The 23,231-nt window shown below is 46.0% G+C and overlaps 1 protein-coding gene across 3 annotated transcripts in view; it reads right to left on the bottom strand.

Moving 5' to 3' along the window:
* LOC138492131 (uro-adherence factor A-like) overlaps positions 1 to 23,231 on the bottom strand; it is a 1,977,591-nt gene that overhangs the window by 821,713 nt on the left and 1,132,647 nt on the right. For all 3 annotated transcript variants that reach the window (XM_069619116.1, XM_069619117.1, XM_069619115.1), the window contains 2 exons: positions 3,597 to 3,734; positions 2,753 to 2,887 (listed from right to left, as the gene is read on the bottom strand). In XM_069619116.1, the coding sequence (XP_069475217.1) occupies positions 2,753 to 2,887; positions 3,597 to 3,734 (273 nt within the window). The remainder of the gene's footprint in view (positions 1 to 2,752; positions 2,888 to 3,596; positions 3,735 to 23,231) is intronic.

Here is a 23,231-nt window from a genome sequence, read left to right on the forward strand (position 1 = left end):
GCTATCACCTGGATTAGATGCTTTCTAAATGGCAGAACTATTAGGGTCTTCTCACCTACTGCAGCTGCCGACCCTATACCTATCACCTGCGGCGTTCCCCAAGGCTCTTGTGTCTCGCCTACGCTGTACAACATTTTTACCAAGTCCCTTTTCGATGATCTGGATCTTCTTGGTGTTACCTACACTAACTATGCAGACGACACCCAGATACTCCTACCGCTTTCTGGGGATTATGGAAAGGATTGGCCTTGGTGAATAGAGTGTACATCATCATCCAGGCATGGATAGCCACGCATGGACTATGCCTGAATGATGATAAAACTGAACTCATCATCCTTGGAACTACCTCCAGCCTAAATAAACTTGGACCTAACTACTCTTCATTTCTAATTGATGGTATCAGCAATAAAGTCGGTCACAAGGTAAAAACCCTGGGCTTTTACCTCGACTCAAAACTCTCACTAACAAAACAGGTTAATTCTCTGGCGTCATCTACGGCATATACATGCAAACTTATCTGCACTGCCAAACCATTCCTATTTGATTTTAGCTGCTTCACCCTGGCCAGAGCCCTTAACCTCTCTCGCCTAGACTACTGCAATGCCCTCTACCTGGGGCCAACTAAAGCCACCATCAGGAAACTCCAAATCCTACAAAACAATGCCCTCAGGGTGGCTTTGGGCATCTCCAGAAGAGACCATATCACTGAGAGCAGCCGCCAGAACAACTGGTTGCCAACCGCAGATAAAATCCACCTAAAAACCCTATCTCTCAACCACAAATCCCTTAATAACGCTGCGCCTTCTTACCTGGTCAACAAATTCCATAGACAACAATCCTTGAGACCCACCAGAATGGCCTACAAGGATTGCCTCTCTATCCCAAACTTCAATCGCTCTACCATAGAAGGTAACAGCTTCCCGGTGAAATCAGCTAAACTGTGGAACTCCCTACCCCACACATTAAGAACTGACCTTCCCTATCAAAACTTCAGAACCAACACTATCCTATGGCTGAAAGCGAATGCTCACTAAATGTAGTGCCAACTGCAATTACTGCCCTTCAAACCTGTATATTTTGCCACTGTAAATTTGTTGCACCATGATAGTGCTATTATATATATCTTATATGTTGACTTTACTATGTATACCCGGTATACCCAAATAATTGTATGTAAATTTAAACTTGTGTAACTAAGCTTCGCATATTCTTGTACTTGCTGTGCACTGCTACCCCAGAGTATGTCTGCGCATTATAAATAATAAACAAACAAACAAAGACTGATATGTTTGGGATATTCCTTCTCTGTGAAAGGTAGTGAGCTAAAGACTCTGGGTAAGTCTTTCGTAACCAGGACTAATGTCTGGCAGAGGGACTCCCAGGACCCCCCTTCTTAATTTGCATATTTAAGTAACTTTGGGTCTCACCCTAAGTTACTAGGGGAATTCAGACGTGGACCCCTTGCTCACTTTTCTTAGAGAGGCACAGCTCCACCCTACTGATGAGGTCCAACCAGACCGAAACACGTGTCTGGTGTTGCTGTTGGTACTCTTGTTCAGAGGAGAATTGCCTAGCATTTCGGTGCTGGACTGCCCCAGGGCAGGATAAAGACTGATATGTTTGGGGTATTTCTTCTCTCTGAAAGATAGTGAGCTAAAGACTCCGGGTAAGTCTCTCGTAACCAGGACTAATGTCTGGCAGAGAGACTCCCAGGACCCCCCTTCTTAATCTAGATGCGGGATAGCCTGAGATCCAAAGTTGGAGCTGGGCAACAGTTTGGGGGAGGGAGCTAGGGAGGGAGAGGGGGGGCTGTTGGAGTGTTGCAAGGGAGTGCTGGGGAGGGAGGCCGGGGTGTTAAAGGAGGGCGAGCCTACAATCACATGCTACAAAAGAAAATGAGGAGGGTGGGGGCAGAGACGGGCGGAGTGGGGTGTGACGCCCGCGAAAGGGATTGAAGATGATGGTGGTGTGTGATAGGCTTGGGTAGGGGGGAGGAAGGTAGGTGGGTAAAAACAGCATGGGAATAAATATGAGAACTGACAAGCATATTTGTTGATTGTACGTTGTCCATGTTGGAAATAATAAAAGTGTTATAAAAAAGAAAAAAGTTCTTCCTGCATGATTTAACTTTTCCCTCTTTTGGAGATTGGATATAGTACTCCAGGTAAAGATGCTCTCCACAGGATTTGTTTTCCTACAGCAAATGCTGAATACACTAATCCCTTCAAAAAGTGAGCTTCTTGCTGTTGCTTCCTGATGAGTCATTACATCCCCTAAGAGCGCGGAATCAGAGCTGGGGGGAAATACGCCAAAGCCATGATCTGGCGGACCCTTAAATGCGGTGGTAATAGCGCTACCGCCGCATTTAAGGGTTACCGCCAGACTCGTGATGAGGCCCTTAGTGCTTTGAAGAATCATTTCCTGGATGTGGACACCCCAGACGTTTGTGGAATAGAATAGGGAGTGGACATTAGAAAAAGGACAGTAGGTTCTTTGCATCTTTGGAACCCTTTCACTGACTTTCAGTTACTCCTCCATACTGACACTGTAGTGAAGAGAATTAATAAAGGTGTCTGGCTATTCTTAGTTGTTGTGTGCTCTGTGGTATCCACCTTGTACCAGTTTACAATTGTCACATAAAAACATGTATGCACTATTGGATTGTTTGAGGCTGATTACACCCCTTTCACTCAAAGGATCATTAAGCTGTGATCACCACATGAAAGGAAAATCAAGTAGGGAAGGTTGTTACCTGTTCTCTTTCATACAGTGAAGGTCTATAGGGCAACATCTCCTCTGGGCGAAAAAAACTTGGATACTGTCTAATTCTTCTCCTTTCAGCCTCCCTGGCGATTTCTGTGGGTGAGATTCTTTCGCTGTTGCTAAACTGCAGAAAGGAAGTAAACGGTCTATCATCTTTACATGTTTATATCTTATAGCTTGCCCCACATTCTTGTCAAATGACTAGCACACAATGACACAACCCAGAAGGCGCCCTCTGCTGATGATCACACGGACAACTGGATAAGAAATCATAACTTACCAAAGTATTTGGCTGCATGCACGAGAGAAAAGGGGGCATGTCAGAGGAATGGTTATGAGTGGCATGTAAGAATTACCAGAAAAGGCCAACTGGATGCCAAATGTCATCAAAGTAAAATATAACATCCCTTCCAGTAAGGCTGGTTCATGGCCCCAATCGACCAGAATACATGGTCCCTAAAATGAATGTGATTTTAACATCCTAATAATGGAAGGAGATGTTATAAACCCCAGTGCTCATTTTAGTTGGGCTTTGCATCATGAGCAGGGGAAACACTCTGCACATGGAACAATAGCTCAAGATGGCAGGTGCCCTCATTTCAACACGCAAAGTCGATCAGGCCTGAGTCATCTCAAAACAGGACTTCCAGACCAACACAAATTCCCACAAGAACCAGAGCGTGCCCCTTTAAAGCAAGTTACAGACACATTATAGAAAAGAGTGTGCAGACAAAGCATCACCACACCCCTGACACTTTAATGCCATATTCATCACGAGCACTAGCTGTTCCCTCCAAATCATAGTGAATGCAATGATACAAAGGTTGTATTACGTGCTCGCTATCATCCAGGGAGGATGAGTAGAGGGCCATTATCTCCTCTGGGCGGTAAAAGCTTTTCTCCTTCCTGACTCTTCTCCTTTCCGCCTCTCGGGTGATTTCTGTGGGCGAGATTCGCTCATTGTCGGTCCACTGTAAAAGAAATATAGAGAACATTTATGTGTGCAAGCGACCGAGCCCCAACCATCCAAGGGGGGATGCCCGGTGGCAATCCTAAAATGGTGAAAACCACATATTGGAAAAATTGGGTAAAAAGCCATACATTTTACAATCAGTTTTGAAGAGTAAGGCAAAAAAACAATAGATGCTAGGTTGCCAATGGTACACAGAAGGTTTTTCTAGCTCATTTTCATGATACCTTTGTATGCTACATATATCAGTATTCTGCTTATATTAGCCGTGCCCAATAAAGAAAATGTTACTCATAGTAGTGACTTCTGTATTTCTAGTCAAGTAGTCCAGAGTCCCCTTTCCTCCCAGGTGCATGGAGCTGGAGCCTTTAGCACCACAAGAGTGATTTCCCCTTTACATTTCTACCAATTCGCGAGGGTGCAGCTGTGGAGCATGGCTCTGCCCAATAAGGCCCCCCACTCCGGCACCCAACCATAAGTCCCACTTTTATCTGCACATCAGCACCATAGGCTTGAGCTAACAGATTTCAGAGCGCTTGAGGGAGGGGCATATGGAGGGAAGAGGACTCTGGACAAGGAGCACAGTTATCACTGCTGTAAGTAACTTTTTCTTACTCCAACATCCTGTCTCCTTTTCTCCATACTGTAAATAATTGTATATAATTAGTTATTTATAACACGCTTAATACCAAAGAGGTTTCCAAGCACAGACCCAGGATTCAAACCGGTGTTGTTCTGCATAGTCTTGCTTCCAAGACGAATGCGTTACCACTGACCTATACTACCTGTAGACTAATACCAAAGCAGGCCATTACAGTCAGTCAATTGGCCTCATTACGAGTCAGGTGGTCCGGAAATAACGGTGGCGGTAAACCCGCTGCCACTGTTGTTACCGGATCATTTGATCTCGAGTCCTGGAGGCAGAGGTGTCATTCCCGCCGGGTCTGACCTGGCGGATTTAACACTGCCCACCTGCATGCGGACATGGAAACACCGCCACCATCACGAGATGGTGCTGGTGTTTCCATGGTCCCCATTCCCATTGATTCCTAGGAATGGGGATTTACCGAATTCCGCCTCCGGAATTCCTGGGTCACCGGGGTTGTAATGCCCCGGTAATTCCGGGAATCACGGAGGCGGAATGGTAATACGAGTCCAGCGATAACCGAGCCGGAAAAAACGACAGGTTACCGCCGGACTCATAATGAGGCCCAATTACTTTTTACTCGGATACAATTGGTCCATCAAAGTTCAAACACATCAACATACTCAATTAATACAATAAACACTAATACAACCAATTTCAAAATACTACTACAACAATAAAATTACATAGGTCATATGGATACATCATGTGTAAATAATTTGTACCAAATATAAATTAGAAAGAGAAATCAAAACATAAAGCAAACGTTACGATCAGAGGACATCTAGGCGATTACACAGCACATAAACTTAAGGAGGAGGAACTTGGACTGCACTAACATTTCTAAGATTTCTCAAGACTGCTTGTCTGAAAGCTGCATCCGAGCATGAGCTAGCGTCCATGCAGTAATGCTTGCAGAACACTGAGAGCTTGAACCAGGTTGCTGCTCTGCTAATAACATCACAAGACACCTGTTTCTAAAAAGCTACAGCAGTGACTTTAGCCCTCACAGTGTGGGCATGCAAACCACTTGGAGGAGGAACTTTTTGGACCTTAATGGCTGCAATCATTCAGCGAGCGACTGAAGTTTTATATGCCTGATGGCCAGGAGATGAACTGCCAAACGTTAAACAAAGGACTTCAGACTTTCGGAAAGACTTTCGGAAAGCCTTTGTCCGAGCAAGGTAGAATTTAAGAGCTCACCTAATGTCGTTCAGCATCTCGGCTTTTGAAGCCAGAGAAGGGAAAAATGTGGGAAGGCACACCTCCTGAGTGATATTAAATGAAGACATGGCTTCATTACGAGTTTTCTGGTCCAGAAACAAGGGTGTCGGTAAGGTCACTGGCACCATTGTTTCCGTATCGGCAAACTCTAAGTCTGCCTACTGTGGCTGCTGTGCCTGACAAGTCTGACACTGCCGGGCGCTGCGACCACGGTGGGCAGACTGTTCAGGGAAGCACCGGCATCGTTGCTAACAGTGCCGGTGCTTCCGTGTCCCCACTCTCAAAGAGTCCAATAGGACTCTATGGGAATGGGGACGTACAACTGCCGGCACCTAACTTCCCGGGCCGCCGGACTCGTAATGAGCTGGTGGCACCGGGAAGTCAAGCGCAGGTAAAATATTACAGGTCCCGGGGCAGGGTCCTGTAATAACCCTGCCAGTATTACTGGCAGGGTTACCGCCAGACCCGTAATGAGGCCCATAATCTTGGGTAGAAACGACAGATATATCCTCAAAACCACCTTATCTTTGTGGAAAACCATGAAGAGTTCTGCTGACCAGACAGCCTTTCACTAATCCTCCCAGCTGACACAACAGCGACCAGAAGAACAGTATTCCCAGCGACCAGAAGAACAGTTTTCCAAGTGACCAACTTCATGCCAGCTATATCCATTCTTTCGAAAGGTTTGTGAACCAAAGCAGAAAGTGCAATAAATATTCAGATCCCACACAGGATGCATTTTTTCTAACTAGAGGAAACATCTTGAGTAGTGCTTCTAAGTGGCAGTTAAAAATATGATTTGCTGATGAAAGAGCGATATCCTTTGTATTTCTGTGCGCGCTTATGACCACTAAGTAAGTCCTACACATGTCAATCTGAACACCAGTCTGAACCAAATAAAATGAAAAAGATAAGACATCATTAATATGACACTTTTGGGGATTCAGCTTATTATCTGTAGCCCAGTGGTAGAAATGCATCCACTTACTTTGATACTGTGCTCTTGTGGATGATGTCCTGGGTACTTGGGTTGCTTTCAAGTTATCTGTAGAAGTTGCCTATAATCAATTCCTTACGGACTAAGCTGCTAAAACTAGAGATTAAGGGTAAGAGTGAAGAACTACCCCCTAAAACCGGAGATTCTGGGCTGACTGAAATCGTAGTAGACTTTGAGATGGTGGAGATCAGAAAACCAAATTGTCACTAGCCAGTGGGGAGCAACTATCATTATATTGCAGTGGTGAGACCTCTTGAACTTGGAAATCACTCTCCGAATTAGAGGAACTGGGGGAAAAGCGCAAAGGCGTAAAGTGTCCAGTTTCTCCATTGTATCTCAAATGCATCACCCAATGACCCCCCAGCGAGGAACATCCATGCTGTTAACGACCGGCACTTGGAGTTGTGTTTTGTAGCAAATAGATTGATTTCTGGAAAGACTCACAGATTGAACATATGTTGTAGACTGAATTGTTGAGTTCCAACTACTGATTCCCAATATTTAGCATGCTAAGCCTGTAAGCTTCTGTGTTCTGATCTTCCGGGAAGTAAATTGCTATTACGAATATGCTGTGAGAAGTGCACACTGCCAAAAGTAAACTGCAAGGAGACAAAGATTCAGCGACCTCGTCCCCTCCTGTTTGTTCACATAGAACACAGAGGTTGTGCTTTCAGTGCAAACAAGCACTCCCTTGTCTTGAATGTGAGGGAGAAATGCATTGACTGCACTGAGAAACCAACCCTCAGTTCTAAAATATTGATGTGAGCAGAGAAAGATCCTTTCCCACCCAAAAACCATGGACGGAGCCCATTGTAGTACCTTTGGGGAAGGTAGTCATATATGAAGAGCATCATCGACATTCAGTGCCAGTGCTGCCACTAGGCAAGGTTAGGCACTTGCCCACAGTGTGAAAATGTTAGCGCAGCAAATGTCGCCGAAGACAATAACCACTTATACATTTTTTGTATACATTGTATACATATATGTACAAATGTTCTTCTTCTCTTCTGGACGGTCGACTGGTCTGCACCGTCTGTGCCCGCCCGGCACACTAGCTGCAGCCTGCCGCTGTGGGTAGTGGGTGGCGGCCCTGCCTGCTGAGAGAGACTCAGAAACATGCACAGCACAGGCAGGTGAGGGGTGCCCTATTGTTCTAATCTCTGCCTCTCGGTCTCTTAGGTAGCAATAGCCAAACTCGGTGGGATAGATGTATGGAAGCCGAAGGGCGAATGAGTGTATACATGTATGTGTGTGTGTCATTGGGACACCTGTGGCCATGGGCCGTAAATTAGCTAGGGTCCGCTGGACCATTCCCCAGGTCACAGGTAAGCAGCGAGAGGGGCAGGGGCCGTGGGTCAGGGCTGATGTTAGAACAGCCTACATTGCATATAACTGCAAATATTGGTTTACTATTCAATATACGCCTAGGACAGCAGACACTGAGTGACACAGACACTGTGACTGTAATAATCCCATCTCTTTTCCTGCCGAAATGTGCTCATTGCTCCATAGGCTCATTGTCTTTCATTTTTACAACGCTTTGAAACCTCTAGTGTGTGGCTCTTTATTTATTTATTATATAGCGCACCTAACCCGAAGGTATCTGGGCGCATTGCTTCAGGAATACACATACATATAATTACATACATAGAAAGATCATGAATAATAGCCTTGTGTTACAGAACAAGGTAACTTTACAGTTAACATATATCATTATAGAACATCAGGCACCTTTAAACATCCTGAACAAACAGCCAGGTGTTTAGCTTGTTTCTAAAAATCCAGAAGGAGGGTTCTGCTCTTAATGCTATAGGCAAGGAGTCACACAGTCTGGCCGCTAGTACTGGGAAACTGATGCCCCCTGCGTTTTGTAGCTTGAATCTGGGAACATTTAGACAGTGTTATATAGCCCGGGTAGGCCTATTGGATTGGCTTCTGGTGAACTTGTCAACCAGGTATTTTGGAGCAGAATTAGATAGGCATTTGTGTGTTATCTCTAATGTTTTTAATGCAATTCTATCTTGCACTGGAAGCCAGTGGGCATTGCGTCTTTCTGAGGAGATGTGGTTAGCTCTCGGGACGTTTAGTGCAGCTCTGAGAGTGTTATTTTGTAGCACTTGTATTTTATTTATATTTTGTTTATTAGTGCTTAGCTACAGGGCATAACAGTAGTATAGTTTCGATAATATAATTGCTCTAGCCTGGGTAATGCAACTATTGGAGGCCAGATAGGGCATGCAGGCATTAATCAGTTTGGATGTGAAGGCTGTTGCTGAAGCTGTCGCATTAACTTGTCTGGTCAGTGAGTGTCAAGATATATACCTAGTGTTTTGACTTTGTTCAAGACTTTGATGTTGTTGCCATCAATATTGAAGGATTTGTAATGGTTGTCTAACTTGATTAGTCGGGACTGAGATCCAATATGGAGTAGCTCTGTCTTATCGTCATTCAGACAAAGGCCGTGAATAGCCATCCACGCCTGAATCCTTAGGTATATTTCGTTAAGGAGTTTAGAGTCTCTGTCATAGGAGTCTGTGAGAGTGATGAGGATTTGGGTGTCATCCGCATAGTTAGTGTAGATTACACCCAAATCGTCTAGATGGTCAAATAGAAGCTTTGTGAAAATATTATATAAAGTAGGGGAGACACATGAACCCTGCGCAACTCTGCAGGAGATTGGGTCAGGTTCAGCCAAAGGCCGACGGTGCGAATACCCTCATGGTCCTATTTGCGAGGAAGGATTGTATCCATGCCATGGCCTTCATGCAGAAGGAGACTGCCGAAGTCAGGTGATTAGTGAGGATTTTATGGTCAACTAAATCAAAAGTCGCTGATAGATCAAGCAAGAGGAGGAGGGCCAGGTTGCCTTTATCTTTTAATTTGTCCATTTGAATTTTGAAGTCAATGAGTGCTGATTCTGTGCCATGTCTAGGTCTGAACCCTGATTGTCGTAAGCCTAAGAGGTTATTGGCTTCTAGAAGGCTTGGAATTTGAAGGTAAGCCGCCCTATCTAGGATTTTCAGTAAGAAGGGTACTGTAGTTATTGGCCTGTAGTTAGTGGGGATGTTTGGGTCAAGGTTCGGTTTTGAAGTAGAGGCACGACCCAAGCACCTTTTGGATCATTAGGGACCGTACAAGTTTCAAAGGAGGCATTTATCAGAGAGGTGATGAAAGGAGCAAGCTCGCTCGCCCCTTCTTTAATGATTGTCGCCGAACAGAAGTCCCCTTGGCATCTTGATGGTTTTAGGCTAGCTATAATTCCTTCTACTTCCCTTGTAGTGACAGGGGCAAACTCGAATGGACAGCAAGGTTTGGTGGGTGTGTTGTGTGGCTCTACAAATTTAGTGCCCAATGACAGACTGAGCTTTTTAGCTTCTATTTTAGTTTGTAGGAGAGAGATTTGATAAAGTAATGCTTTTTGTATGCTTGCACACCAGGTCGCATCTTTCGTGCACGATTCTGTCGGCTTTGATGGTGACTCTAGTTCCCTGAGAATAGTGAATAGCTCTTTAGGTCCAGAGTTAGCGTTCATGATTCTGTCATTATAGGTGTCACCTTTAGTTTGTAGGATAGCAACTTTGTACTTGTTAGAGATAGTTATGAACTTTTCCTTATTCAGATCTGTAGAATGTTTATTCCAATTTATTTCTGTATTTCTTTGGTACTGCGTAGGGCTTTCAAGTCAGGAGTAAACCACTTATTTAGGTGAGCTAGTGGCTTAGCTTTACGCATTTTTAAAGGTGCAATATTGGATAAGGCCTAGAGTAAGGTGTGATTATATGACTACACAAGAGAATATGGGGCCATATTCTTAGGCTTGTGTAGATTGACGATAGGCTGTAGTAGGAGCAGTAATTTCTCAGCTGTGATATTGCAATTGTTTCTGGTAAATGCTGGAGGAGCTTGTGTAACGTTAGAGTTTGGGCGTCAGCTATCCTGAATGGAAAAGGAGATAACATGGTGGTCAGATCAGGCGCAGGGGGAGTTGGAGAGGATCTTGGTGTCACAATTTAAGTCAGCTAAGCAGTCCAAGGTTCTACCTTTGCTGTTTGTTGGGTTGGTGATGCGGAGAGAGAAACCCAACTCCGTGATTGTGTTAGCTAGCGCTGTTGCCTTGTAGTCGTTGGTGTCGTTAAGGCCTAAGTTTAAGTCTCCCAGTAGAAAAATTTTGGAGCCAAGTTTGGTGTTCCAGGTAAGGAGTTGGGTAATGTATTCCTCAAATGAAGATAATGGGCCAGGAGGTCTATACAGGAGGTATATCAATATGGTGCATGCAGCCGTTACGGGAAGTTTGACTGAGAGAAGTTCACCAGAGGAGAACGGTTGAATAGAGAATTCTCTATGGCCTAACTGATTTTTAGCGATGAAGGCAACTCCACCACCTCTGGTACTTTCTCTGTCTGCTCTGAGGATTGTGTAATTATCGGGTATGGCTAGAGATAAGGTTGGGACTGCTGCTGAATGTAGCCAAGTTTCTGGCATTGCAAGGAAGTCTAGGTTATTAGTTGCGATGAGATCTGCTATATCTAGTGCTTGTGCTAGAAGTGACCTGGTGTTTATAAGGGCTCCTTTAATTAGTGGAGCTTCTGATATAGGTATATCTGTGAGTGGGTGGTTAGTTGCAGGAGATGATGGGTTACTGCTGTTTTAGCTAGGTTGGGGCTATCCCTTTTTAGTCCAGTTAGGTGGATTCTTAGTACTTAGGTAGGTCGTTCGGAAAGAGGGCAACAACCGGCTGCTCTTTAGACAGGATCCTAGACTGAAGTTTCTGATGTTTACAGGACATAGGAGGTCATTATGACCTTGGAGGTAGCCATGCCGCTATTTGCGGCATGGCTACCCCCATTCCAGGTACCGGGTCCGGGTTCCCGGAATGGGGAAATACTGGGCCATTCCGACCTTGGAGGGCCCGGTATTTCCCCATTCCAGGAACCCATCACCATTCCCATTAGAGCCCTCATAGGGCTCAATGGGAATGTGGAGCATGCTAACAACGGACCTGTTAATAACAGGGCCATTGTTAGCATGCTGGGCCGTTCGCGGGACCCGCTAAGGATGCCTGGTTTTACCAGTCATCCTTAGCGGGTCCCACGAACGAAACTCGTAATGAGGCGGTAGGGGGTTAACGGGGCCGGCAGCTCTACCGGCCCCCTTTAACCTCCTACCGCCAGGTTTGTAATGACCCCCATAGTTGGTTAGGTGTAGGTCTTGTGGCATATAGTTGGATCCATTGTAACTGTGTAAGGGGGCAGTGGCCACTCGGTATAGTTCCTTGTTTAAGGTTTGATGTGGTCTTGTACGGCTGGAGAGCGGGTAGGAATTTAGTGGGTAATAGGGTGTTGATTAGGGGTAATAAGGTAGCCATGGTGAAGGTTACCTTATGAACGTTGGACATACGTGTCGAGATAATGTAGTACCTTTAATGAGATCACTGCAGCTTATAAGCCCGATAACGAGGTTGATAGTATATTTCAGACACAAGTGCCGTATGTGTGTCTCGTGCGCCAGTTTAAAATATAACTACGGTTGCCAGGATGGTGTGGATTCCTGAGGTGATCTGGCTGTGAAGGTCTAGGGACAGTTATGCCAGTGTGTCGTTAGTCACAGACTTGGCATTAAGATATCTAACAATTGGCCGGGCGGAAATTTGGTAGGAACATTCGGGCACGTAGGCAATTTGCAATACATGGTACACTTTGCAGAAGAATAGTAGAACTGTGCTCAATCAATAAGAGATCTGAGGCAGGATAAGAAGTTAAAGTGAATTGGCCTAGTATATATAGCAAATGAATGGGGCAATTCACAGTACATGTTACGGCATAGAAAGGCTAGATAGAATCATTAAAGGGTACGAGGCAGGTCACATCGTTAATGTGAGACGTCCTCACATAGAAAGCAGATCAGGGACCATAATGTGACAAGTGAGTTACGCTAGGATAAATGTGGCACGTAGGCAAAACGACATGCACAATGGGTACAACGGGTGTTCAGTTAACGCTGGAGGCACGTCTCCAGGCAGCTGAGCTTGGAATGGGCTGTACGGCTAGCGATCTTGGCACTATACCCTGCAACGGTTGGCTATACAGTAGCAACTATGTCGCAATTTTTGGGACTAGGTCAATGCATAGGAAACAAATGGGCAATACACCTTGCACAGAGTACTTGACGGTAATACGATAATAGCAGTTGGCGATTTTCAAACAGACATAGACAATGTGAGCAAGAATATTGGCACTGCATAAACTGTGAGGCCTGGCACAAGAGGATCCGTGGCAGCAATGCCAGGCAGAGGAGAAGTAAGGCAGTGGTTAGTTTGCAGAAGAACAAAGTAGGTGTAACATGTAGTCAGATAACAGGCCGTAATCTGGTGTCAAGGGGACCATCCAGTGTATTTTAAGCAAGTATGAACCTTGTCGATATTCCTATCGTGTTAAAGTGACAGTGAGGCCAAGTGCCATATTTGGTATTGCAAGTATTACTTTATAACAGTGCAAAGTGCAGGCAGTATGAAAATGTACCTTAGTGCGGCTGTGACTAATAGCAATAGTCGGCTGAGAGGTGAGGCCTCATAGATACAAGTCTGATCATGTTGTGGAATGCGAATATCTACCGTTCCAGAGGTTTGGCGTCTCAATGCTTACCGGGATTGCTGCTAGTGGTCGTAGGAAGTGTTCAGTCGACCCAAGTTCCTAATCTTTTGTAGAGGGGTAGAGTAACGTGCTCCAGAGGCCCAGACAGGCACAGACAGGGCCTCGTGATACAGGCCTTTGGATGTTGGGCCGGCTTCCGCCTGCCGGTCAAAACGATTGGCCAAAGAAGTAAATTGCAGCCAATCAGCAGGACGACAATGTTTTCAGAGGGGCCTCTTAGCGAGGCACGAAGCACACAGTGCCCATTTCCCAATGGTGGAAAGAGGCTTATATGCAGCAGAAAAATAGATTTTAAAGCAAATTAGGCAATCTAATGCCGTGCTGTGGGCTGCAGCTTCATGAATGAAGTGCCCTGAGGTAATTGTCACGACCCTCAGCCCTGATCCCCACTGACAAACCCATTGGCCAGGTAGAATCAGGACTCGGATCACTTATAAGGCCTGGCATCCACTTCTCAGGCCTTCCTGGGGCCAGTCCTGGCGCCTTTGGCACCAGGCTCATATACAAAGATAGACATCTGCTTGTGGAACTACTTTTTAGAGCTTTAAATCAATATTGAGGCATCCACATAGCTTGATTCGTAGAACCAATCTATGCGGTATAGTGTTTTGGGTGTGGTGGCCTAGGGACTACTTTACCTGGGCTACTTTACAGTGGCTATTTAAACCACACCCGAACAAGACAACACGCTTCGCGTTACTTTGCTACTAGCAATGTGACGCTCACCGTGTCCAGCTTTCTCACGAGCCTGACGAATTCCGGACCTGCAGAAGAAAACAAGAACATCGTTAGCAGCAGCATCTTACCTGTAATCTCCATCCTTCGCAGTTCGCAGCTCCTGAGCAGCTCCGCTTAAAGAGTTTGCCGCCCGGATTGAAGGACCTGAAAAAAGGAGAAAGACATTATTAAAGGAGGTAGAGGAGACATTACAACCACGAAGCGATTAGAGACTTACCTGGCGGGCTGATCTTCTACCGGCAGAGCTCCGGAACTCCATCCGTGCTGGAAACACACCGTTAGCTACAAAAGGAGAAAAGCACAGGTCAGTGAACACAAAGCATCACTGTGATGCGCAAAAGCACTTTCTTACCACATCATAGCGCTTTGGAGCGCCATCGTTTACCGGCAAGAACCAGCCTACCCAGTTCCCCAAGCGGACACTCCGCACACCTAAGCGTGAAAAAGAGAGGCATTTTAGAACAGTGAAAAAGCATGCAAGAATAACAGTTTAAAAAAACTTGCAATAAAACCTACCTGAAAGACAATACAAGGGCCGCAGTCAATGAAGTAACTGGACAGCCTGCGCCCACCATAGACAACGCGCCCCTGCCCAGAAAGCAGGACGGGGAGCCCACCAATTCCGACAACCAGGTGAGAAGAGACCCCAGAGGGGCTGCAATCACAAGGAGGTGGGGAAAACTTCCCTTGGTCATCAGTCCTAACGTAGTCTTCATTTCCAGGCAGAATCCATTTTACACCGAGAACCACACCAGGAAACCATTGAGAAGGGTGTCGGAGACCAACTGGCTGCGTGGCGTCCCCGTGGATACCAGGTGAGCGTAACAGAACGCGAAGTCTCACATAAATAATCCATCTGGGCGCCATGGAAACATCAGAGATCCACCAATTTGCCCAATTGTTGGGGGACCTTCGTGCTGAGGTTCATTCTGCCCGACAAGAGACTAATGCACTCCGAAGAGACCTAATAGTGACCAGAGAGCGCACCTACGAAATCAGCAGACAACTCTTGCAATCGCAGGTAAGTCAGACTCCTCTGCCTGGAGGAAATCCACTGATGCAAAACCCTATCTCACCATCTCATACCCCCACACCAGTACAGATCACGTTGCCGGGAACAGTTCCCCTGGCACCACCAGAAAGGTTTTCGGGCGACCCACGGAAGTATGCTGCATTCATAAATCAGTGTCGCCTTCACTTCCTCTGTCGCCCTGGGGCATTCCCAAATGACCAAGCTCGGGTAGCTTTCATCCTATCATATTTGAGTGGAAGTGCAGCAGATTGGTCGGTGTTGTTGGTGACCCATAATGATCCCTTGTTAAAGGACTATGGGGGCTTCCAGAGAGAAATGGAAAAACTGTTTGCTCGCCATACTCAGGAACAAGCAGTGGATAACAAACTCTTACCCCTCCGGCAGGGAAACCAAGACTTGTTAACATACATTGCAACTTTCAATAGACTGGTTGCTGAAGCCCGGTGGCCAGACAACAAAAGAACCACCTTATTCCATCGGGGCTTACGAGGCGAATTAAAGGACATCTCGGCCCAGGTAGTTGATCCCCCCAGAGACTGTACCGAATTCATAAATCTGGTCATGCAGCTGGACCATCGGTTACAAGATCGAAAAGCAGACCGGTCTAAAGCAGAGTCTCGAGTAGTTTATGTTCAGCCAAGAGACATCGCACCACGCAGATCACAGGGATATGACCTCCATTAACAAAACAAGAACGGAATAAAAGAAGACAACAGCAACTTTGTTTGTATTGTGGAAAATCAGGACATTTCCTGAAAAACTGCCCAGTAAAACCCCCCAAGGAGAACAGTCGGGGCCTCAGAAAAGGATGAAGTTAAGGAATCGGAAAACTACTAAGCTCAGCAACCATAGAGGTCAGTTTGTCGAGTGAGGAGAAAGAGCCATTGATCTCACACTTTGCAATACCCAGGATCTTAATAAACCACCAACAATCGTCAAAAATGCATGCCGTAGAAGTGTACATCGACAGCAGAGCGGTTGGGAACTACATAGATCAAGAGTTGGCAGCAGAGATGAGGCTCCCTTTGTGTTCTAAGCCTACCAGGGACAAGGTGACTACCGTGGATGGGACAGAAATCGCCTCCGGACCAGTAACCCAGTGCACAGCTACAGTAACCTTGCTGTGCCAGGACGGACATCGGGAGTGTATTTCGTTCGATCTTATTAAGGCACCTCAGTACCGGTTGATACTAGGGATGCCATGGTTGGTTGCTCACAACCCTCTGATAGACTGACGGGCACGGAAATTAACCTTCTCTGGCAACTGCTCCCTGGCTTGCTACTCTCCTGAGCCAGAACCCGACTCCTGTATCTCCAAAACTTCCAATACTGTAGCTTCTACCCTAGGAGTAACTAATGTTTGCCAGATGAATATCATGACTTTCAGGATGTATTCCAAAAAGACCAGGCTAACAGGTTACCGCTGCATAGGCCTTATGATTGTCAAATTGACCTTATTCCCGGGGCTCAAATCCCTTGCGGCAGGATCTACGCTCTCACTGAACCCGAAAACATTCACCTGAAATCCAAATTGGACCAGTACCTTGCAAACAGATTTATCCGCCCATCCAAGTCCCCATGCAGCCAGTCCTTTGTTCTTCGTACCGAAAAAGGAAGGGGACTTGATGACCTGTATTGATTACCGCGCAAATAAACCAGATCACTGTGAAGAACCGCTACCCCTTGCCTCTTATCCTGGAAATTCTAGACCAAGTCAAAGATGCCCAGATCTATACCAAATTAGACCTTCGGGGAGCATACCACCTGGTGCGGGTAAGAAGCGGAGATGAGTGGAAAACCGCTTTCCGTACCAAATATGGCTTGTTTGAATATCAAGTCATGCCTTTCGGCCGATGCAACGCTGCCGCAGCATTTCAATATTTCATGAATGATGTCTTGAGAGAACTGATTGACGTTTGCGCCTTGGTATACATAGATGACATCTTGGTCTACTCAACCTCAAAACAAGATCACATTAGACACGTTCGCTCAGTCCTCTCCAAGCTACGCCAACATTGTTTATATGCAAAACTGGAGAAGTGTTTTTTTCACGTCACCGAAGTAGAATTCCTTGGTTTCATCCTTTTGCCCAAAGGCATCGGAAAAGAACATACATAAGGTTGACGCTATTCTAAAATGGCCATCACCAACATCGCTGAAGGGGATACAGAACATGCTAGGATTTGCAAACTTTTACCGCCGATTCATCCCAGACTTCTCTCAGGTTGTACACTCAATCACAGTACTTCTACGGAAAAGCAATAAAAAGTTTGCTTGGACCGAGGAAGCAGAAGGAGCCTTTCAGGAACTGAAAAGAAGGTTCACCTCCGCTCCAATCCTGCAGCACCCTCGTCCAGACCTTCCTTATATTGTAGAAACGGATGCTTCCAGAATGGCAATGGGAGCAGTCCTTTCACAAAAGGACCCAGAAACTGGCCAGCTGCATCCTGTGGCCTTCTGGTCAAAGAAATTCTTACCTCCGGAAATTAATTACGCTATCACAGACAAAGAACTCCTAGCCATCAAGTCCGCTTGCAAGGCGTGGCGACACTATCTTCCGGGAGCTAGACACCCCATTACTGTAATCACAGATCACCGGAACCTACAATATCTTAAAACAGCCAAGGCCCAGTCTTCACGCCAGTTACGGTGGGCCCTCTTGTCGAATATGATTATGTAATCACCTTTCGACCAGGGGTCAAGAATGGGAAAGCTGACGCCTTATCGCGAATGGGCATCGATGAAACAGTGTACACAACTCCAGATCCAGTACCCATCATACCAGAAGATAAACTTTTGGGTATTACAACAACCCTATCACAAGCCGAATTACAAAACGAAATTCGACAGTCTGTGTGCCCGGATCCTTTCCTCGCATGGCAAACTCAAGGAGAACAATAATGCATCAAGGATCAGTTACCTTTTTTTTAGGGACCGGCTCTATGTGCCCAAGAAGGAGTTACAATAGCATATCATTTCAAGCTATCATGACTCTCTGATTGAAGGACACCTTGGAATCGCTAAAACCTTAGCCAAGGTAAAAAAGAACTTTTGGTGGCCTACCTGGCGTTCGGACATTCTCCAGTATGTTCAGTCCTGCGGCATCTGTGCACAAAATAAATAACAGAAAGAAAAACCATCGGGTCTCCTTCAACCATTGGACATCCCTCCTGCTCCATGACACACCCTTTCCCTTAACTTTATCACTGAACTGCCACCGAGTCAAGGCTTTAACACCATTCTTGTAGTCGTGGATTTGTTCTCCATGATGGCACCTTTTATTCCTTTCAAGGGGCTCCCGGACGCATCCTCCAAGGCAGAAGTATTTCTGGAAAACTTTGTTAAGTTACATGGTTTTCCATCAGTTCTGGTCTCCGACTGAGGTAGCTAGTTTGTATGGAAATGCCTGCAGTAAAGACTCTTCACACAACCATCACTCAGGCGTTCAGAAAGGCGAAGGAACATCTTATGCATGCTAAAGAAAAACAAAAACACTTCGCCGACCAGCATCGGAAAAAGGCCCTAGACTATCAAGTGGGAGACCAGGTTTGGTTAGCTGCCAAATATGTACCCATCAAAGGGACCCGGACCTTCCATCCTCGGTATTTGGGACCCTATACCATCAAGGCAATTATCAACTCGGCAGCCGTCAAACTGGATTTAACACCTAATCTACAAATCCATCCGGTATTCCATGTATCCCTCTTAAAACCGATGCAACCTGGTACACGAATTAAGACACCACCTCAACCCATACTAATTGATGGAGAACCAGAATTCGAAGTCAAAGCCATCCTGGACTCAAAATACTTTAGAGCCAAGTTATATTATCTCGTCGACTGGAAGGGATTTGGACCTGGGAACCCAGTGAGAAAATCCATGCACCAGGTCTGATCAAAAGGTTTCACCAGAACTTCCCAACTAAACCTGGACCGGCCAGGAGACACACCATGGGAGGGGCCTTGGGGGGGAGTGCTGTCACGACCCTCAGCCCTGATCCCCACTGGCAAGCCCATTGGCCAGGTAGAATCAGGACTCGGGTCACTTATAAGGCCTGGCATCCACTTCTCAGGCCCTCTTGGGGCCTGTCCTCGCGCCTTTGGTGCCAGACTCATATACAAAGATAGACATCGACACTGAGAACCACACCAGGAAACCATTGAGAAGGGTGTCGGAGACCAACTGGCTGCGTGGCGTTCCTGTGGATACCAGGTGAGCGTAACAGTAATGCACATGAAATGCAGAATACTGTGCAGTGACGTGGTGGGGCATGTACACATGGGTGTAATTTTAGGGGGGCACAGGGGTGTTTGTCCCCCCCAACTTTCATGGTACACCATTTTGTCCCCATTCATTGGGCTTGGGCACCTTTTCTTCAGGTGTCATGTCCCCCCCAACATTTTCGGCAAAGTTACTCCACTGCATCTACACCCCTGGCTCTCACCAGTATTATAGTCAGATACTGCTAGCAATCGCTTCTCCTGAAGCCGATGCACGGATCCTGATGGAGATGGCTCCTGACCTCTTGGCGTAGTTGTAGCAGACGATATGAGAAGAGAGGCACAGCCAGGGCCTTGTGATAAGCATCTTTGGATGTTGGGCCAGCTTCCGCCTGCCGGTCAAAACGATTGGCCAAAGAAGTCAATTGCAGCCAATCAGCAGGACGACAATGTTTTCAGAGGGGCCTCTTAGTGAGGCACGAAGAACTCGGCGACCATTTTCGAATAGTGGAAAGAGGCTTATATGCAGCAGAGAAATATATTTTAAAGCTAATTAGGCAATCTCGTGCCATGCTGTGGGCTGCAGCTTCATGGATGAAGTGCCCTGAGCAAATGCACATAAAATGCGAAAGACTGCACAAAGACATGGTAGGGCATATACACCCCCGGCTCTCACCAGCATTATAGTCGGAAACTGCTAGAACTCGCGTCTCCTGAAGCCGATGCACGGATCCTGATGGAGGGGGCTCCTGCCCTCTTGGCGTAGTTGTAGCAGACAAAATAAATAAATTAATAAATAATAAATAAAAATGGGCGCTAAACAACCCTAAGTACAGTCGTGCCTGCGTTTTTGGCACTGAGGGGTGTGTGTGTGTGTTCATATAGCCTTCAGGAAATTGCTCTGCTGTCTACCACCAGCTTTGCATTTGATCACAGCACACACAGGTCCTGACAGCCGGCCTGCTGCACTGTGCCTTCTAAGGCTTAGCATGGAAGACAGACACAGAGCTCTAGTTAACTCTGGCCTGTTATGTGCTTCATATGCTTCCCTTTAGTCCTACGTTTATTTTTTATTTACCAAATGTTTGAGGTGACACTGCAGTTGAAACCATACATCAAAAAGCAGTGCTGTACTGTACACATATGTTATTTAATTATTTACTGTACTTGGGGAGTGGGAAATGAGGCTTTCTGTGTTGTTTTTTACCCACCCCCATCTTCCTTAGTCCTTTGTTTTGTGGTCTCATCTGTCCGCTGCTAGGACTGTTCGGTCTTTCATAATGGAGACATAATAAATTAAATAAAACTACCATTTAAATCATCTTTTTCACAAGGAGTTGCTATGCTAATTGTTGCTCTGACGAAAACTAGGATTTAAACTCTCAGAGAGTGAGTTTAGGTGGGAATACTGTAAGTCACACTGTGAAAATGAAACTATGAGCCAGGTCTTGCCAGGGTGCATTCAACTACTAAGGGGGAGGGCTTGGAAGGAGAGGTGCCGAGTAGCATCTTACCTTAAACCTCCAAGTTATCGTGTCTCCAGAAGCAATTCCTTTCAATGCAGATACACAAATGCTTGAAGATGTATATTTTATTACATAGTATAAAGTCCTTTTTCAAGCTTTGTGGCAGGAATGATGATCAAATGAGCGAAAGAAACTTCTCCCTTCTAATGAGTGTGTCACTTCTCCGGGTCACTGTATTTGCAGACAGTCCTTCTGTTTGTCAGTGTCTATAACTGAGCTTAAATACTCACTTATTCTGTGTGTCTGTTTACAACAACCCTATAACTGGGGCCAGGCACAGGAGGCATGTTGCAAGGCACTTGATAATACAGGTGCCAGTCACCCACTTAATCAGCATTGCATGAATGTGTGATTTTTTAAATGAGATGAGACGTAGGCAGATCGAGAGCAGTTTTGCAACACATTCTATAGTATGCCATCTTTGTGCAGTAGAGTCCTGGAACCATAAAACACTAGGCCCTTTCAGAATACATATGTACCGCTGTGTACATTATTTCTGAGCCAACGAGACAAATGGCTCTGCCTAAGCAGTGTACACAGTCAACCTCCCCGATCTGCAGCATGGTCTGTCAATGGGGGTGTAAAGACTGGAGGGGGATATCTGTACTTCTGCCCTCTATATGAAAGGGTAAAGGCACAGAACACCCCAGTCAGAGCTCTCAATTTGGTAGCAAAGGACAAGCAACCAGGTTTAAGCTTTCAGGAGGTGATGCAGGCTGGTTCTTAAGTACAGTGTTTCTCGAAAGCCGCCACAAAGGGATGTCCACACACTATGTTGGGCGATAACACAGTTTCTTCATATAAAATAAGGTTTCTACCCCTACAAGTATATACATAAAAATAATAACACTTTGTACATGGAATACTTATTCAAAGAATGGCAAATATATACACTCTATGTGGTACCACATAATACTTAAATTCAGTAAGAAATGCACTAACTGCAGACAGTTTTAAATAGGCACGTGAATTCTTATGTGAGGTGTATCAGCATAGAATAGGGAAGAAAGGCAGGTTAGTTGTGAACAGTGGAAGAATGCTTTCTTTAGACTAGATATACAATTCTGTGTGAAGATCCCCCCCAACTGGGCAACCTGTAAGGGAAAAGTTAGGGAGTAACTGATCTTGTCTTTTACAGTCCAGTCAAATAATGTTCAATAACCTTCTGCTTTCTTTAGAAGGTTCTACTACACCAAAGTACCTGAAAGGCCACAGGAGAACAGGATCCAAGACGAATCTGGGACCCCTGGACGACTCCTGAGGCTAAAAGGTGCTCTTCGTCGTCACAGTACCTTTAGTGCCTTGGCAGGCAAAGTGGAAGAGTTTCTCAGTTTCACTCGACGATTCCCTCGGAGGATGGGCCCCCCTTGGAAGAAGGAGCAACTGGGATGCTGAGTCCACGAGAAAAATTTAACTAAAGTCTTTCTGATGTGCAACAGTTTTACTCTTCGCGGTGCTCTGCTTTTGTGGGCGATTTCTCCGACTGCAGAAGTCCTGTGAAGATGAAACTTGGTTTGGGCTCCTTAAAAGCTTAGCAGATGAGAGTAAGACCTCTGGGACACTTCGATTACTTCTGACAGCGACGGGAGCATAGTTCACTTTTGGTGCCGTGTTTTGGAATATCACGTTTTTTCGCCTTTCAGTTCTTCGGTTCAGCAGCCGCAACACAAACGTCTGGATGACGTCTGGCGACCTGGCTCGGCCACTGGAGTGAACCACGTACCCTCACCAAGTCTGGACCATTGGGATGTCTTTGTTAGCTTCTGGTGGCGGGAAACCCACTGACGGACCTTCCTCTGCCCTCAGTGACTCTGGACTCTCTACGTCGGGAGAAAGTGGTCAGTGATGATGGCAGGGATGTCCTTTGAATTGTTCTTAGGCAGTTGGAACTTTTGCAGCTCCAGGTGTCCAGCAGCACTATGCCAGGGTACCCCTTCTTCTGGGCGGTAGACAGCAACGGCTTCCAGCAGTCACAAAATGCACCTACGGACCCTGGGCAACACCAATGGACTTCTTCGGCACAAGATGCCTGGGCACCCCTCTTCAGGACTGACGAAGACCCCTTCTCTGGACAGCAGGCACACAGGACTGGCTTCCAGGGTACATCTGATGAAGAATAGCAGTTTGCACAATGGTCTCCTTTATAGGTCCTCTCTGGATCAGTCCTTGGAAGAACACGGCAGCTTTTGGATTTTGTGAAGAAAATGCAGCAGCAGACTTCTCCTCCAGCTGGGCTTCAAGGAACGGCTTCTTCTTGCTTCAGCTCCAACTTTAGCTCCTTAACAAATTGGTAAGTGAGAGGTCCCCAGATATACATATCTGTTCCCCATTCACTCTGGCTGAGCCAGGCTCAGTCAGCCAATCACACAGAAGGGCATTCATGCAGGCAGGCAGCCGATCAAGCTCACAGGCATTCAGGCCATTCACTCCACCCAGACACCCATTGCAAAGAATGTGGATTAGG

This window comes from Ambystoma mexicanum, chromosome 10 (assembly GCF_040938575.1).
Source record: "Ambystoma mexicanum isolate Mex_15411 chromosome 10, UKY_AmexF1_1, whole genome shotgun sequence".
NCBI lineage: Eukaryota > Metazoa > Chordata > Amphibia > Caudata > Ambystomatidae > Ambystoma > Ambystoma mexicanum.